The 18,860-nt window shown below is 44.6% G+C and overlaps 1 protein-coding gene across 2 annotated transcripts in view; it reads left to right on the top strand.

Moving 5' to 3' along the window:
• WIPF3 (WAS/WASL interacting protein family member 3) overlaps positions 1-18,860 on the top strand; it is a 38,540-nt gene that overhangs the window by 15,918 nt on the left and 3,762 nt on the right. The window contains exons 1-4 of one of the 2 annotated variants that reach the window (XM_035129278.2): positions 4,718-6,125; positions 13,185-13,317; positions 15,530-15,661; positions 17,351-18,079. In XM_035129278.2, coding sequence (XP_034985169.1) covers positions 6,105-6,125; positions 13,185-13,317; positions 15,530-15,661; positions 17,351-18,079 — 1,015 coding nt within the window. In that variant the 5' untranslated portion in view covers positions 4,718-6,104. Of the gene's footprint in view, positions 1-4,717; positions 6,126-13,184; positions 13,318-15,529; positions 15,662-17,350; positions 18,080-18,860 lie in introns of those variants that run through there. The other variant, XM_035129277.2, reaches the window with a different exon arrangement.

The following is an 18,860-nucleotide window of genomic DNA, read 5'->3' as shown; positions in this document are numbered from 1 at the left end:
ACAACATCTTGCCTCTTTTAGACGACACCTGCGTGGCTGACCTGGGCAGTTAGCCATCTCCCCTACCTACCCTGAACATAATTGCCAAAGCCTGGCTCTAGACCCGAGGTCTAGGTAAAAGTTAGGCTCTAGGCCAGGGGTGGAGCTCGTTGGACTACAATGCCCATTATCCTGACCACAGACCATGCTGGCTGAGGTCTTTGGGAGCTGGAGTCTATCAACATCTGGAAGCTACAGGTCCCAGTCCCCCCCCCACTTCTCTAACCAGTGGGGTTCTGGGGGTGAAATCTGCCAGAGGCAGGTGTGGTCTGAAAACTTAAGTAACAAGCCAGACGTTAAAGTGGGCCAGACGGAGTACATAATTGAAAGCAGTTAGCGGTCCAAATCCAAAACAGCAACCAAAGCTAGGTAGCAGGTCCTTAGGGAGATTCCTCACATAAGGAGCAAGTTGCTCATGCAGACTGAGGGGTGATATCTGATTCAAGGGATTGGTGGGTATTGCAAGCCTAGATAGCGCACTCAGAGCACTGGGCTCAATGTGTTGGGCTTGCAGTGTAAAGATAGAATTGTAGAGTTGGAAGGGGCTGGTGTGTGTGTGTGTGTGTGTGTGTGTGTGTGTGTGTGTGTCATCCTGCAATGCAGGAATCTTTTGCCCAACGTGGGGCTCGAACCCATGAGATTAAGAGTCTCAAGCTCTTTACCAACTGAGCCATCCCAGCTGCCGTGTTCAGGAGGGAAGGTACAAGAACATGACTTCTAAGAATCTCGGTCTGAGACCTCCCTGACAGCAAGTGTTTTCAACTTCCTGTAGTTGAGCCCAGAGTTTTAAATTGTAGGAGAGCTCTCCCATGCAATTCCTGCTTTCAAAGGGAAAGATTTCGGATGGACAAGGCCATCAAAATGAGGCAGCCACCCAAGGTGGCACTGCCCTGTGCTAACCTGCTGTCCGTGGAAGAGGCTGCCCCGTCTCCAATGCTGAAGTAAGATTCAACTGGTCCATTTGGGCAAGAGCTGAGCCCTGCCAAGTGAAATGGCAAGCAATTTTTTAAAAAAGTTTTCCTTGGAAACAAGGGAGCCTTTGCACAGCCATCTGTACCCACAAAATCCTCCTTGGAACCTGGAATCTTAATTGTGCATAGTTCTTGGTCACACAGAAGTGTCTATCCATACTGTTGAATGGATGAAGGCTTCATCATTACGGGCAGCTGCTAGGGTTGGGTGATATATTGATATCTTATCCAAAAACCGGTCCATATTATATCAGTTTCATAATTTTTGACCTGGCAATACATCGTGAATCATGTTGCATGTGTTTGTGCTATGCAAAAAATCACAATGTGTGAAGCCAGCCAATGCCTCTACATAGCTCCATCCTTATTTCAGACATTGTGATATATTAGTAGATTGCAATGTTTAGCTGGTGATATCCTCCTCCTTCTTCTTTGGCGATCACTTGTAGCCGAGTAAGATTGTCTTCCATGAACACGGTCTTAGCGGTTTGTCCGTAAATGACTGTGGAAGCCAATTCTGGATCCACACGTCCTTCCAACATGGGGACATAGGTTTCCAGGCGGGAGTTGATCACCGTGAGGGTTTGCCAAGTGTGCCTTCCTCTTAGCGCGTTTCTCCCTTTCATCCTGAGTTTGAGCATCTTCAAAACCCACGACACCTTTGGTAAAGGCTGTTCTCCAATTGGAGCGCTTGCAGGCCAGTGTATCCCAGTTATCAGTGTTTATACTACATTTTTAAAGATTTGCCTTGAGAGAGTCTTTGAACCTCATTTGTTGACCACCAACATTACGCTTACCATTTTAAAGTTCAGAATAGAGTAGTTGCTTTGGAAGATGATAATCGGGCATCCGCACAACATGACCAGTTCAACGAAGTTGATGTTAAAAGCTGGTGATATTTTATGAAGTTGAAAACCAGATATTGCCCAGCCCTACTGTTCGCTTTTACATAGTTCCCTCCTTAATCCAGACATTGTGATATATTGTGATATTTTCTGATGTTTAGCTGGTATCGGTATATCGCAATGTTGAAAACCAGATATCGCCCTGCCTGTCACATTCTTTGCTTGAAAACCAGGGGTGTTTTTTTTGTGCGTTCCCATACCCATTGATGAATAGAAGAGCATGAACACTCAAATGGAGTTAGAATGTGTTGGGTGGCTGTTCTGATCCACTGGCCCGCAGGAGGGCTTGTGTGCAGGGATACCAAAGGAGGATGCCAACAACATGAGAATGGCCCATTCTCTGGCCGCATCCGTTGCATTTAGGAATATTGCTAATTGCTAAAACTTGGAAGGGGGAGAAAATACCATCCTTTTCAGAATGGAGAAATAAACTTTGCGAGTTCCTGGAAATGGCGAAAATAACAGCAAATATCAGAGGCCGCTCAAACCAGGAAATAATTAAAGAATGGGAAGGAATTAAGGTGTACATGAAGACACAATGCTCTGGAATTGATATATTGGTAGTTGAGGTATAAATTGTACAGGGGAAAATGAGAAAGAATAATAGAATGAACTGGATGATAAGTTAATAAAAATCAACACACAACTAAAGGAGAGAAATTAAAAGACTGAGATCACACATGGGTGAGGGGGAGTTGGGGATGGGAAAGGGGGAATGTATAAAGTGGGAATGTATAAATTTATTGATATTAACTTTTTAATTGTGCTGATATTAGATTAGATTAAAGAGAGAGAAATTAAGGTTGGAAAATGTATTAGAAATTTTGATTTAGATTGGATAGAGGGATTTTGTTTTTCTCTTTTTATTGAAATGTGATAGTTGTATAAATCTGGAATAAATACTAAAAACAACAACAACGAAGGAGGTGGTCATGAATGAGGGCACTGTTTGCATTTCTAATTAAATGTTAAATGTTGCATTTCAAAAGAGAGAGAGAGAGAGAATGGCCCGTTCTAGTGCTTTATTCAAGAAGGCATAGACTTGTGGCAAAGCATCCCACCAGTTTTCCTAGCCTTTGCAAAAGCAGGATGGGCACAGCAGCAAGGAGGCGGCTTGTCTGCACCCAAGCAGATGTACAGGTGTTCTCTGTGCACAAAGCATCATATGTCATTTTGTCTAGGACTTCCCATCACTTCACCTGCCCAGAAGAGGACATAGGTGGCCAATACCCAGTTCTTACAGATAGCTCCCTTTTCTGGGCTCAGAGCCCAGCACCCCAAGGGAAACATCAAACCATGCCAATTAGCATGTTATCAAAGCAAATAAATGCAAACATACGCGAAGCATTCCCCCAGCAATCCAACAATGGCCTTACTCCCCCTCTGCCCAAACATTTATGTAAGTTTTTCATAGCTTCCCACTTGAACCTTCTATTTTTTTTAACACACACACACACACACACACACACACACACACACACACACACACTTTTGGAAGCAAAGCTACTGTGTGGTAAAGAATAGAATAACCCTCTCTGCTAAGCAGTCAGCCTATTAAATATATGACTCATTCCATCTCATTTTAAAAAGGAAAGGAAAGGGAGGTGCAACACTGCTTATCTAACCTGACATTTCTTATACGCGAAAGAGTAGAAATTCTCCTAGTGTGACAAGGTAAGCGTAGAGCCAAGTGAACATGTTCTAATTTAATAAGCCGGGGTCATAGGAATTAAATTGCCCTACCGGAGCAATTTGAGGGATTCAGTAAAACACACTGCCTTCCAGTTTTTGTCATCTTCAGAGCCTTGGCAAAAGCCCCAAATGTTTTCCTTTCTAATGGTGTGCCCTTTGCTTTTCTAATAATAACATAAAAGGCTGAACAAGACTGACACCTTTCTCACTGTGTCTCTGCTTGCAAATTCTGCACCTTTGGAAGAAAATCAATTTTTCATTCATTGCCAGAGTTGTTTCAAAGGGCTAATCTAATTTTAATTTTTTTAAAAAAGCAAAAAGGGGATGTATCCAATATTGGCCATACTCAGAGTAGACCTACTGAAATTAATGGACATAAATTGGCCATGTCCATCAATTTCAGTGGGTTTACTTTGAGTATGATTGGGCACAACCCAATGTATTGTGGCACTGCACCCCAATCTCCAAGTGGCATGAGATTCCAGGAGCTTTCCCAGGGTTCGTTTTTTCTTTGGAATGAGGCACAGAGGAGACTGTGGTGTCTTCCATGATATATGGTTTATTTGCACATATATACAACCTGAGCCTACAATGGACAGGCTTGTAGCATTAACACCCCAAGAGAGTCTTGCTTCTCCCATAGCCACAGCCTTAGATTCCAGCAGAAATCAAGTATGGCTCTGATCCCACGCCTTCCCAGGCTGCTGCCTCGCTTCCAGCTTCTAGCACACGCAACTCCAACTCTCCACTCTGACCTTTGTTTTTCTAACTAGCTAGCAGTCAGTGGAGAGGGCCCCACCCATTTTTTATCTGGCACAGATCCATTTCCTTTGTTACTTTAATGACCCTTGACCACACCAGGATGCTAGCAGACTCTCCAAGTGTCCTATTTTCCAGGGACAGTCTTGGATTTACAGAAGCCATTCTGATTTGATCCTGGAATGTCCCGCTTTCCCTCTTATTTCCATCAGAGAAGCATTGGAGGGTATGGTGATGCCACCCCCAATGCCTTTAGAAGACATCCGAAGGCAGCCCTGTGTTGGGAAGGTTTTTTAAAAAATAATTTAAAAAAGTTTTATGTTTTACTATGTTTTTATATATGTTGGAAGCTGTCCTGAGTGGCTGGGGCAACCCAGTCAGATGGAGGGATATTATTATTATTATTTATTTGAAAAGGACATCCTTATTTTCATTGGAGAAATGTTGGAGGGTACTGTAGGAGCTACCCTAGCCTTTCCAGCAACTTGAGTCGTTCTTTAGATTTTAACACTTGCTGGATTAGGTCTTAGAAGGGTCTTGGCAAACAGCCTAAAGGTAAAGGGACCCCTGACCATTAGGTCCAGTCGTGACCGACTCTGGGGTTGCAGCGCTCATCTATGTTATTGGCTGAGCGGCGTACAGCTTCCAGGTCATGTGGCCAGCATGACAAAGCCGCTTCTGGTGAACCAGATCAGTGCACGGAAACGCCATTTACCTTCCCGCTGTAGCAGTACCTATTTACCTACTTGCACTTTGACGTGCTTTCAAACTGTTAGGTTGGCAGGAGCTGGGACCGAGCAACGAGAGCTCACCCCGTCGCGGGGATTCGAACCACTGACCTTCTGATTGGCAAGCCCTAGGCTCTGTGGTTTAACCCACAGCGCCACCCACGTCCCAGCAAACAGCCTATTCCACCCTGAACTCAGGACAATATACAGTATACCTTGGTTTTCGAACTGCTTAGTTCTTGAACATTTTGGGTCAAGAACGCTGCAAACCCAGAAGTGAGTGTTCTGGTTTGTGAACTATTTTTGGAAGCTGAACATCCGATGGGGCTTCCACAGATTCTGATTGGCTGCAGGAGCTTCCTGCAGCCAATCAGAAGCCGTGCTTTGGTTTTAGAAGTTGAATGGACTTCTGGAATGGATTCCATTCGACTTCCAAGGTACGACTGTATTGCTTTGCTATCCCTACAAAAGGTAAAGATTGTTGTGTTGGGCAAATCAAAATCCATATTAGGGCAATACCACTATTAGGCCAACCCAAATGTTGTAAGCTTTCGCCGTTCCTGGGCATTCCTAGCCATTTCCACAATGGTCAAGTGTTTATTGGCATCCGAAGTAGCAGAAAAAAAAGCTTGAATGCCCCAAAGTGACTCATTTCTCCCCTAATTCACCAAAATACAAAATGCATTCTTGAATACAGTATAAGTACTGTGTATGTTCAGTGTTTACTACTCTGTCCAGCCCCCTCCCTGCCCACCATCACCACCAAAATTATCTACTTATTTTGGAAAGGGAGGGGAAATAGCTAGTATTTAGCATGTAGAGATGACACAACCTGTAGATATATGAACCCAGGAACAAAACCACAGCTGTTAGTTCTAAATTTAAATCTACGAGGTCCTGCTCTCTCACCCAAGCAGCAGAGCTACGGCAAAACCGTTTGTGGGAGTTGCTGAGATAAATACTTTCACTGGCAAACAGTGAAAGAAGCAAGAAGTTACTTTGCTCCAGCGATGTTTCTTCAGTTTTTCACAGTACGTATTGCTTGTTCTTCCGGAGGAGATAGGTAAAATTGGTTGTAAATTCCACTGTTGTGTGTGCTGTAGCATTTGCTAAATATATGACTCATTCAGGTTTTGGGTCGCGATGGTAAATAACATTGTCTCTCTGTGTGAAATTTCTGAAGGCACTTGAGGATTGAGTTATGGAAGCTAATTTATAAAGCAATATATTCATCCAAGCATTTATTTATTTTTGCAACAAATGTAGCCTTAAAGAATACAAGCTATTAAAGGGATTTTACATCACCCCCCCAGGAATGTTTCTAACACGACAGTACCCAAGTGTGCCATCTAGAGGAGCTTATGCACATTTAGAAGAAAAGGAAAATGAGGAATTTGCCATTTAAAATGCTAATACATAGACTGCCAGTTCTTAGTTTATCATTAGGAAGACGTTTGTGCTGCTTGTGCTGTATTGGGTATCTCTTTCAGACAAATAATAGCCTGTCCTTTGAGCATTTTGGGTGTTTACTTAGTGGCATCAAACACATTCTAATGTGAGCGAAATGCTAGTGCTCTGCTGCTGCTTTTACAATTGTTTATTCTCTGTACGGTGGTACCTTGGTTCTCAAACGCCTTGGTACTCAAACAACTTGGAACCCGAACACTGCAAACCTGGAAGTAAGTGTGCCGGTTTGCGAACTTTTTTCAGAAGCTGAATGTGCTCTGTTTTCAGTGTCACACTTCCGTTTTCAGTGTTACGCTGAGGTCTGTCTGTTTTTGCTATTTTGCATTTTTGTTTTTGCAGCTCTTTCTGTTTTGTTTTTGTGACTGTGTGGAACCCAGTTCAGCTACAGACTGATTGATTGATTGTGTGACTGCAGTACATTGTTTATTGCTTTCATTTTATGGATCAATGGTCTCACTAGATAGTAAACTTCATGTTAAATTGCTGTTTTAGGGTTTTTTTAAAAGTCTGGAATGGATTAATTTTGCATTGCTGTCTATGGGAAAGCGTGCCTTGGTTTTGGAACGCTTTGGTTTTGGAACAGACTTCTGGAATGGCTTAAGTTTGAGAACCAAGGTACCACTGTATTTTAAAAGTTCTCTCTTGTCTTTATTCCATTTGTCATCGCCACACCATACACACACATACCACAACTCAACAAGTATTTTACGGAGCTGAAAAAAATATTCAGAAAAGGGCAACCTAGAGGTTCAGTGGCTGCTATGAGGGCAGGTGACAACATCCAGAGCTTTAGGAGAGTAAAGCAGGGATATGATGATAAAGGTGTATAAAATTATTTTTGGTGTGCAGAAAGGGTTCCCCCCCCCCGGGGGGGGAATTTATGGGCATCTGGTTGGCCACTGCTGCAGCTTAGTTTTGCCTGGATGTCACACCTTGATGTCCTACCCAATAATGATGATGATGATGATAATAATAATAATAATAATAAATCATAAAACCCACCGACAAATACCCCTTCCTTTTGGTGCATGTGGGAACCAATGACACTGCAAGCCATAGCTCACAGAAGATCAAAAATGATTATGAGGCTCTGGGCAGGAAGTTGAAGCAATTAGATGCACAAATTGTCATCTCTTCTGTCCTCCCAGTTGAACGACATGGCCCAGGGAGAGAGGGAAAATAGGGGAAGTGAACAAATGGCTTCGCAAATGGTGCAAACAGGAACGGTTTGGATTCCTAGATCACGGTCTGCAGTTTCTTGAAGATGGACTTCTGGCAAGTGATGGACTGCACCTCACAAAAGTTGGGAGGAATGTTTTTGCCACGAAACTCAAAAACCTCATCAGGAGGGCTTTAAACTGACTTATGTGGGGAAGGGAGACAGTGGTCCTGAAGGTAGGAGTCTATCAAATGCTGAAGATGATCATCCGAATGTCAAGGACCAAATGGAGCAAGCAGCATGCAGACCTAGTGGTGGGACGAAAATATCCTTAAATAAGAGACATGGGGGAATGATCAACGGTCTTCAATGTCTGTATACTAATGCACAGAGCATGGGAAATAAACAAGATGAACTTGAGCTCTTGGTACAGCAAACTAAATATGACATAATAGGCATCACTGAAACCTGGTGGGATGAGTCTCATGACTGGAATGTAGTAATAGAGGGATACAATCTATTTAAGAGAAATAGACCAAACAGGAAAGGAGGAGGAGTAGCTTTATATGTTAGGGATATGTATACCTGTGAAGAGATCCAGGATTTAAAACTTCAAAGCCAAATTGAGAGTATCTGGGTCAAAATTAAGGGAGAGAAAAACAACAGTGATCTCATTGTGGGAGTTTACTATAGATCCCCAAGCCAAACTGAGGACACAGATGATGCCTTCCTGGAACAGATGGCCAGGCATTCCAAAGGAAGTGAGATAGTAGTAATGGGGGATTTCAACTATCCTGATATTTGTTGGATGTCAAACTCAGCCAAGAGCATAAGGTCGAACAGATTCCTCACTGGCCTTGCAGACAACTTCATTGTCCAGAAAGTGGGAGAAGCAACAAGAGGATCAGCCATTTTAGATCTGGTCCTAACCAATAGTGATGACTTGGTTAGTGGGGTAGAAGTGGCAGGATCATTAGGTGGGAGTGACCATGCTCTTCTGGAGTTTATTATCCAGCGGAAAGGAGCAACCAAGCATACTAAGGTCCAAATTCTAGACTTTAAGAAAGCCAACTTCAGAAAACTTAGGGAAACGCTGGGTGAAATCCCATGGACAGTAATACTAAAAGGGAAGGGAGTTCATGATGGTTGGGAGTTTGTTAAAAGGGAGATATTAAAAGCACAACTTCAGGCAATACCAATGAGACGGAAACATGGAAGGTGCCTAAAGAAGCCAGGCTGGCTATCTAAAGAACTTTTGACTGAGTTAAGATTTAAAAGGGATATGTACAAAAAATGGAAAAGGGGGGAAATCTCCAGAGAGGAATTCAAACATATAGCCAGCACGTGTAGAGACAAAGTCAGAAAAGCTAAAGCACAGAATGAACTCAGGCTCGCTAGAGAGGTTAAAGGCAACAAAAAGGGCTTTTATGGGTATGTCCGTAGCAAAAGGAAAAACAAGGAAACAGTGGGGTCACTCAGAGGAGAAGATGGTGAAATGCAAACAGGGGACAGAGAAAGGGCAGAACTCCTCAATGCCTTCTTTGCCTCAGTCTTCTCCAAGAAAGAAAAAAACGCCCGACCTGAAGAATATGGAGCAGATGATTCAGCAGGGGAAACACAGCCCAGAATAAGTAAGGAGGTAGTACAAGAATACTTGGCTAGTTTAGATGTATTCAAGTCTCCAGGGCCAGATGAACTACATCCAAGAGTATTAAAAGAACTGGCAGAGGTGATTTCAGAACCACTGGCAATAATCTTTGAAAATTCCTGGAGAACAGGCGAAGTTCCAGCAGACTGGAGGAGGGCAAATGTTGTCCCTATTTTCAAAAAGGGGAAAAGAGAGGACCCAAACAATTACCGCCCAGTCAGCCTGACATCAATACCAGGAAAGATTCTAGAGCAGATCATTAAGCAAACAGTCTGTGAGCACCTAGAAAGAAACTCTGTGATCACTAAAAGTCAGCATGGGTTCCTGAAAAATAAGTCATGTCAGACTAATCTGATCTCATTTTTTGACAGAATTACAAGCCTGGTAGATGAAGGGAACGCTGTGGATGTAGCCTATCTTGATTTCAGCAAGGCCTTTGACAAGGTGCCCCATGATATTCTTGTAAAGAAGCTGGTAAAATGTGGGCTAGACAATGCTACCATTCAGTGGATTTGTAGCTGGCTTACTGACCGAACCCAAAGGGTGCTCATCAATGGCTCCTCCTCATCCTGGAGAGTAGTGACTAGTGGGGTGCCACAGGGTTCTGTCTTGGGCCCAGTCTTGTTCAACATCTTTATCAATGACTTGGATGATGGGCTTGAGGGAATCCTGAGCAAGTTTGCAGATGACACCAAATTGGGAGGGGTGGCTAACACCCCAGAGGACAGGATCACACTTCAGAATGACCTTAACAGATTAGACAACTGGGCCAAAGCAAACAAGATGAATTTTAACAAGGAGAAATGTAAAGTACTACACTTGGGCAAAAAAAATGAAAGGCACAAATACAGGATGGGAGACACCTGGCTTGAGAGCAGTACATGTGAAAAGGATCTAGGAGTTTTTGTTGACCACAAACTTGACATGAGTCAGCAGTGTGATGCAGCAGCTAAAAAAGCCAATGCAATTCTGGGCTACATCAATAGGAGTATAGCATCTAGATCAAGGGAAGTAATAGTACCACTGTATTCTGCTCTGGTCAGACCTCACCTGGAGTATTGTGTCCAGTTCTGGGCACCACAGTTCAAGAAGGATACTGATAAGCTGGAACGTGTCCAGAAGAGGGCAACCAAAATGGTCAAAGGCCTGGAAACGATGCCTTATGAGGAACGGCTTAGGGAGCTGGGTATGTTTAGCCTGGAGAAGAGAAGGTTAAGGGGTGATATGATAACCATGTTCAAATATATAAAAGGATGTCATATAAAGGAGGGAGAAAGGTTGTTTTCTGCTGCTCCAGAGAAGCGGACACGGAGCAACGGATTCAAACTACAAGAAAGAAAATTCCACCTAAACATTAGGAAGAACTTCCTGACAGTAAGAGCTGTTCGGCAGTGGAATTTGCTGCCAAGGAGTGTGGTGGAGTCTCCTTCTTTGGAGGTCTTTAAGCAGAGGCTTGACAGCCATCTGTCAGGAATGCTTTGATGGTGTTTCCTGCTTGGCAGGGGGTTGGACTGGATGGCCCTTGTGGTCTCTTCCAACTCTATGATTCTATGATTCTATGAAATAATAATAAATATCCTGCTGGGTTTCCCCAGCCACTCTGGGCGGCTCCCAACAGAATAAAAAAGTGATAACATATCAAACATTCAGATAAGGACCTGCTGGATCAAACCAAAGGTTCAGCATTCTTTTTCTACAGTGGCAACAACAACAAAACCTGTTGAAATTTCACAGGAAAGACACAAGCACAACAGCACAATTTTTCAAATTATTATTTTTTAGATGTTGTTTACAGATCTGTCTGTGTCATATGTCAGCTCCTTTCACTCTGGAAAAGTGTTTCACTTTTGTTTCCTAGCAGAGTATTACCATGGAGATAATGGGTGGTTCCTTACATTTGCCCCTTTTATCAACTGCAAATGAATGCCCAGGTCATTCTAGCTCTGCCAAAGAAGGGAGTAGATATTTCTAGATGAGCTTATTTGACAATGTCAGGAATGCTATAATAAAGACTGGCTATGGGAAGAAGAAGAAGAGAGAAGATTAAGCTTAGCTGTCATATGGATCTTGGGGGTTATTTCAGGTAGTGTAGCTGCCTTTCCTGCAGAATGAGATCTCTCATGACAGCTGTGGCTAGAGGCAAACCTCCCCGTCAATGTTGTGTACAGATTTCCATTTACTGACTCCCGTGCTTCCCCACCACTGGCTCTTGAATCTATTTACATAGTGTCACTCAACGATGCAGAACTATCCTGTCGTTTCTAAAGAAATGTTGCTGTTGGGTGTCCCCCGCCCCCCTCAGACCAGCTTCAGTATGCCAGGGAAACCTAAGTCTCACTCACTTTGCGGTCAAGCTGAGGTGTGTACATTGGAGAAAAGCCATTGCGCATGTGCCGATGACAGCATGTGCACAGATGACAGCTTCACGAACGGGAGCTGGAGGATGCTTGGCAGGGCAGGGAAACCAAATAGGAAATGCACATTGCGGGGAGACATCCTGGCCTCCCCTCTGGGCGGGGGCAACAGCACACAGAGGCAACTTGAAATGTAGCAGGAGGGGAAACCAACTTGCTGTATTTTAAGCCGCTAATGTGTATATAGCCCAAGAGTTGCAGAGTTTGGTAATGTTGACTCGCTTCCTCCAGACTTGCTCACTTATGGTCAACGGAATATGGAACCGCACAAGCTGATCAAAAGTGGTCCTATATTGTGTGACTTCATCAAGAGAATTTCCCATGCCCGTTAGAGAAAGGATGAGTAGAAAAGAGCAAGAGAACAGCATTCAACTTGCATAAGATATGTTTGGCAGTCCCCACACGTCAGCATTCCTAAACCACACCTGTCTTTTGCCCTGGTCATAAGCAGGTGAAGTGAAAGTAAATCCCATTGATTTCAGTTTCACTTGCTTCCAATTGCACCGATCTGGTTTCCGCGGTCTTTGCAACAGTGAGAAACACAGTGACATGTTCAGCGAGTGTCAGTAAGCTGTAAATAACAGGATCTAGTGGTGGGATTGTACCAGTACCACAGTGGGTTTGTGATTATTGTCCCGGGGGGGGGGGTGTCTGAAGAAACAGAGCCAAAAAATAATTCATTGATTCATAGAATTGTAGCGTTGGAAGGGATCCTGAAAGTTATCTAGTTCAAACCCCTGCGATGCAAGTATATTACAAAGAGCTGTTTCCTAAAGCAGGCATTGCAGGACACGTTTGTTGCGTACCACAGAGGTAGCCAACACGGTGCTCTCCGAAGATTGCTGGACTCGGATTGGCCCTGATCAGTAGCCATGCTTGGCTGGAGCTGTTGGGGGAAGGCGGCTAATAACATCTAGAGGGCACCGTGTTGTGTATTGAATAGCTAGCATAAACATAGCAGGTGGTGATCGATGACCAGGTGGTTTTGCTCACCTCCACTGTGTGGCGACTGATGCTTGTTGGGACTAGAGGGGCAGAAGGCAGGGAGACCAGCAGGAGGCGCAGCCAGAAGCAATGACAGGCAGAGCCAATGACAGGTGGAGGCTGGCGAAGGACCAGTCGAGGCTGGTCCATTAGGGTGAAGGGGGAGCACTGCCCCACCAATTTCAGCCTGCTCCCAGCCAGCATTCACCAAACTGCCTCTTTTCTTACAAGTCAGGGGTGGTGGCGGCTCCGCCTGTCGTAGGTTCTGGCTCCACCTACTGTTGTGTTGTTCCTCCCATCTATCCTATAAATGGGCATCAGTGACCCCATTTGCCCTAATGGACCAACCTGAGCTGCCTCTCCTCTCTTCCTTGTGCTTCTTTGTTCTGTGAGCCTCACTGTCTGCTCTCCTTGACAGGCAAACTCCGAACCGCCCAAGCAGAGGAGGGAGGACTCGAAAAGCCGGAGTGCTTTGCTACACGAGATCCAGAGAGGGACTCGGCTGAGAAAAGTATCGCAGACCAATGACCGAAGTGCACCGCAGATTGAAAGTGAGTCTTCAGCTTCAGCTTCTGGTTACAGGGAACCAGACACAGGGTCTTCTCGGCAGTGGCACCCGCCCTGGGTCAGATGTCCCTTCCATCAGATGTCAAGGAAATAAGCAGCTATCCTATTTTTAAAAGACATCTGAAGGCAGCCCTGTTTAGGGAAGTTTTTTAATATTTAATGCTGTATTGTTTTAATACTCGATTGGAAGCTGCCCAGAGTGGCTGGGGAGACTCAGATGGGCAGGGTACAAAAATAAATAATAATAATAATAATAATAATAATAATAATAATAATTCCAGAACTTCTCCAAAGCAATGGTCACAGAGCTGTTTTTTTCCAGGCTGAAAGTCCCTGTGGGCTTTTTGTTTTTGTTTTGCAACTCTGGAAAAGTACCACGTAGATAAGCCTCTTCTACTTGAGCTGAAAGCTACTTATATTGGCCACATTTCTTGAGGTATGGCCTGTCCAGTTCCACACCCCACCCTGCAAGGACCAAGCCTCCCATTATGAGCCTCCTGTCTTTTGGTTTGTATTAATGTACAACTTCTTTGTATACATAGAAAGGGTGTGGACAGCCTATATTTTTTTCCTGACCAGCCTAGGAGAGGAAATGTGTTGTGGATTCTTTCTTAGATTCCCTAACCCCAGTTTGAAAAGTTAATTATGTTGCTGGAGAGGGGTGTTCTAAATGCAGACTTGACCCTGTTCATCCTTTACTTTTTTCTTGTTAGATTCCCACCCAGCCCTTGGTTTTTCCTTTAACAGCATTTGTGAAAACTTGTCAGTTCATTGGCCCATGTCACAAGTAAAGTAGAACTGTGAATAGTTACCATTTTCTCTGTAAAAAGGCAGGATTCAGATATTCCAGCAAATTTAATTTCCCCTGATCTAGGCAGGAAATAATTTGACAGATTTGATAAGGGAATTTGGGGTGTCTTTGGCAACTAGAACTACAAAGGTGTGGCAAGTAATAGCTTACGGAGGTTCTGCATGTTTAAGTGGGAATTGCCTGAGATCTGGGGGTAAGAGATTTGTGGGTTGCTGATTAATATATATGATTTTCTCTGATAACTATAAGATACCCACAGGGATTTCATATGACCCTGGGTCATTCCAGATAATATATGTAAAAGGCAATACGTGCATGGTTAATTTATAGAATGGGATGCAGACAGCTTTCCTTGGTATGATTTGCTGTAAGGATATTTTATCTTCTCAAAGTTAGAAGTGAAATTTTGTGACTGGAAAAAACGTGCTTCATAAGGCGGACAACCGTGGATACAAAATGGATGGAAGTTACCCCTGAGGAAACCAAACAATATTGCTCTTCTAGCATGGACTGGGGTGGAATCTACAAACATATAAAAACCGTTCTGAAAATGCTTTTTTTAAAAAAGCGTTTTTTAAAAATACATTGAATTTTCCATAAGGCTCACCATTGCCATTATTACAGCTAAAACACGCTTTAAAAAATTTTATTTGCAGCTGTGTAGTTGAGTCCTGGGTTAGTAGCAGTTAGCACCAATTTTAAATGTAAAGAATTCTACATTGTTTTATCCTGCTATGTGAGAAAGTTCTTTTATCCCTGCCTTTATTTTATTTTTTTTAAATGCTTTATTGGTTTTAAAAACAAAACAAGTACAAAACAAGTACAATATGCAACGATCAACAAAAGACAATCCAAGATCAACACTCATTACAAAAAAGAAGAAGATTGAATTCACACGTCACGAAATCCGACATGACTTCCAATCCCCCCATTGTGGTTCCTAAATTACATTACAACTGTGCATTTAATATCTCTCACAGGTTGTTCAGTCGTGTTAATTTTGTAAAGTTCTCCTTTTTCATGCAGAAGTTAATCCAGGCCTGCCAAAGAATGTGGATTATTACAGTGCTCTTTTAGATATCCTCTGTAAATATTCCACTCTTTATTAAATATTTGATCTGTAAGGTCTCGGAATCTTGCTGTCAATCTTGCTGTCAAGATGGATAGATTAGCAAGAAAGAGGTCCCTGCCTTCATTCACACACCAGAGGGCGCTGTGTTTCAGGACATGGAGAATTGTGTATGTGGCAGTTGCGTCAAGTCGCTTTCTTATTTATTATACGCTGCAGGGAAAGACACCGGGGGGCAAAACTAAAAAGGGCCAGTAACTTGGAAAGCTTGATAGAATAACCCATATTTAATTTTTATTTTATTGTTTTATCACAGCCTCTAGGAGGAGGGCCAGCAGAGATGGAGGAAGCTCAGGAACCAGCAGGAGCGAAATCCCTCAGGCATTGGGGAACCTCTTTGCAGAGGGTTTTCCTGTTCTGAGACCAGTAGGCCAAAGGGATCTGACAGGTAAAAAAACAACATTGTTCTATTTAAATACATCGTCCTCTTGAAGCAACTAGAGCCTGGGTAAACAGAACACGATGTTTTTTTTCTTATGATATGTTTGAAAGAGACACTAATTTATTCTTCAGAAACAAAAAACTCTTAAATATCTGTTTCAGTAAAACATTGTAGGGCAAGCTTCTTTGACTCTCCCTTTACACTCAGTTTCCCTAGCAACAATCTTATTTTGGCCCAGGATAGGAAACCCATCAAAACATTATTTTTATTTATTTAAAAGCCACTGTTAACCACTCTTCAGCCATGGCTCGCAAGAGCAGTTTTTGGATTGGCCCATAAAAACAAATGCATCAAAAAAACCGTATGGAAAAACTGGATAGCTGCAGGTTCAATCCCCACAAGGGACAGCTGCAAATTCCTGCATTGCGGGAGTTGAACTTAGATGATCCTCAGGGTCCCTTCCAACTCTACGATTCTATTCTGTTATGTTGTGGGGGGCAATCTGGCATAAAAAGCAGAAACGATACACAGAACAAAAGGAGTTGGGCAAGTGCAAGGCAACTGGGGAACCGGAGGTACTTGCCTTATAATATCAAGTCAAACCATTGGCCATCTAGCTCTTTCTTGCTTTACTGACAGGAAGCATCTCTCGGGGGTTTCAGGCAGCAGTCCCTCCCAGCCCTCCCTGGAGATGTCGGGGTTGTATGGAAACTAGAAGCTCTGCCCCTGAGTGTTGTCCTTTCATATTCAGGCCCTTTGGCTGGAGCTGACAATAACACCAAGAGGCCACCAGGAGAACCTCTCTTGGAAGGACATTTCAAAGATGGAGTGCCACCACAGAAAAAGCCCCGTCTCTGGTCATCAGCCATCGCACGTCAGACAATGGAGGGGAGGGAGAAGGCAGCAAACACGGAACAAGGCCTCTGAGGCAGGGCAGGCTCCCCTGGTCCCAAGCCATTGAGTGAAAACCGGTCCTAGGAAATGGACTAGCAGTTAAGTGTAGCATTTTCTGGTGTTGAGACGTTCCATATGCCCAGTTAACAACCCCAATGCTGCCTCTTCCGCTCACTGCAGCTCCCAGTCTTCAGAAGGCAGCCCCACCAACAACACACTGCAGCAGTCTAAAAAGCGATGTGACACTGAGAACCATGGCCAGCTTTATCTTTATATACATAGGCTCTCGTTCCGATGAGAGAAATCTAATTAAAGCAACCAGTTTATTGGGGGAATGTGCATCGGACATGGCAGGCTTAATAAGCTGGGTGGAAAGGGCAAAAAACACCCAGATCTGTCCCTACCATGAATGCAACATCTGCCCCAGGGCTTCTGCCTCGCCTCGGTGCAACATAACTGAGATGTACAGGAATGATTGCTAATCCCTGTTGAGTAGGAGGCTGTGAATTTCTGTCGTTCGGGTTGGAGCAAGATGTGTCGGGGTTTCAGCCACCTCTGCTCTGCCTCCTGGGAAACGGCCAAGTCACTGTTGATATTGCAGCGTCCGACAGCTAAGCTGTAGGATTGGAATGACAGGCAGGCAATGGGGACTTGTGGCAAAGGGAAACGAGATTTGCGAAGAGGCTGAGCAGGACAAATTCTTGTCTCTTTTTTTTGTTTGTCCCTCAAAGCGAGTGGCCCTGTGCCATTTATACCTTGGTTTATTTGCAGCTTCCTAAAACTTTTATTTGGTTTCCTCAGGTGGTCGGGCGGGTCAGCCAAGTGCTGTAAGGACATCTCCTCCTGCAAAGGGTCCAGAGCCACCGGACAATAATGGGAAGGCCAGCGGCAACCTTCAAACTGCGTCTGACAGCCCCAAACCAGCAAGTCCACCGGAAGCATCCAAGGCCCAGCAAGCGATTCCAGCTCGTCCCAACATCCCCGCTCCTCCGCCGCCGCCATCGCCTTCCTCCAGCAAACCTTCTCTTATATTTCCCCCTCCTCCATCTCTCCCCCCTCCTCTGCTTGAAAATCCCGAGAACCTCCCCTCCCCAAGCACTGCTGTTCCTTCTCCTCGCAAAATCCCAGCATCTCCTTCACACATGCCGCCACCGCCACCCCCTCTCCCTCCCTTGCCTTTAGCGCCCCCTACTTCACTCCCAGGCAAAACCAGCGAGTGCCCCAGCCCATTGGCCTCCCAGCTTGACCTAAGGCTCAGTTCCCCTTCCGTGCCACCTCCGCCACCACCCCCAGTGCCTTCTATGTCCACCTTTTCCTCACACAGGACGTCTTTGCCGCTGCCCCCTTCGCCAACCTCTAGCAGTGCCTCGAGCGGCAGTGGCGAAGCCCCGCCTCCGCTGCCCCCCAAGTCGCCGTTTGTGCAGGCCCAGATGCAGAAGCCCAGCATTCAGTCGCTGCCTCTTCCCCCAGCCCCTCCAAGCACACAGCAAGTGGCTGTGACTCACAAGAGGAGACAAGGCAGAGGCGGAGGTAGGAATGGCACTCTTTAGCTGCATCGCTGCTGGTCCATTTCAACGTACCATTGTCCAAAATGCAGGGGTAGGCCAGGGCCGTGGCCGGCAGCTTCCAGCATCCCCTAACATTGGCTACGCGGGCTGGCGCTGGAGGGAGGTGTCATCTTTGCTGCGACCGTGTATCACTGCAAACCTGGAAGTGGCAAAACTGCCCTAAAGGAATGCAAAAAGGGAAATCCCGCAAGCCTTTGCAAGTGCAATCCCACAAGCCCTTGCACCAACCGTTGAGGCCTGTGGAGAGTTTGAGCAAAGAGGTTTGGAGGGAGTGATTTTGGCGTTTCCAGGCTTTTTCGATGGCGTTCCCAATATATGCAATTTCATTTAAACGCGCAGTGCCTTGGAACGTAACCGCTGCACGTAAATGTGAGGAGTTGCTAAAGCACGCCAGACCCGAGTACAGCGAGGCATGCCTTTCTTTTGTATATGCTTTGATTTGTAGAGGAGAGCAAAATCTAAACTAAGCGTGGGGCTGGCAGTGGGGAAGCCATCTTTGTACGCAACTGCAGAATTAATGGGTGTATGTAAAAATCAGAGGAAGCGAAAGCTTACGTTTGAAATGGTCTCTCTCTATATTTCAAGCACACTGGTTCTCCCAAAGAATCTTGGGGACTGTAGTTTACCCCCACAAAGAGAGCTACAAATTACCCTACCTTTAAGCAGCTAGTGCTCCCATGACTCTTGGAGGGGGAAGAGTGGTTTGCTTTAAATATATGGTGTGTATGCAGCCTTACTTAAAT

This window comes from Zootoca vivipara, chromosome 12, assembly GCF_963506605.1.
Source record: "Zootoca vivipara chromosome 12, rZooViv1.1, whole genome shotgun sequence".
In the NCBI taxonomy this organism is placed as follows: Eukaryota; Metazoa; Chordata; class Lepidosauria; order Squamata; family Lacertidae; genus Zootoca; species Zootoca vivipara.
The sequence above is the reverse complement of the archived record's forward strand: the minus strand, read 5'-3'. Positions and strand labels throughout refer to the sequence as shown.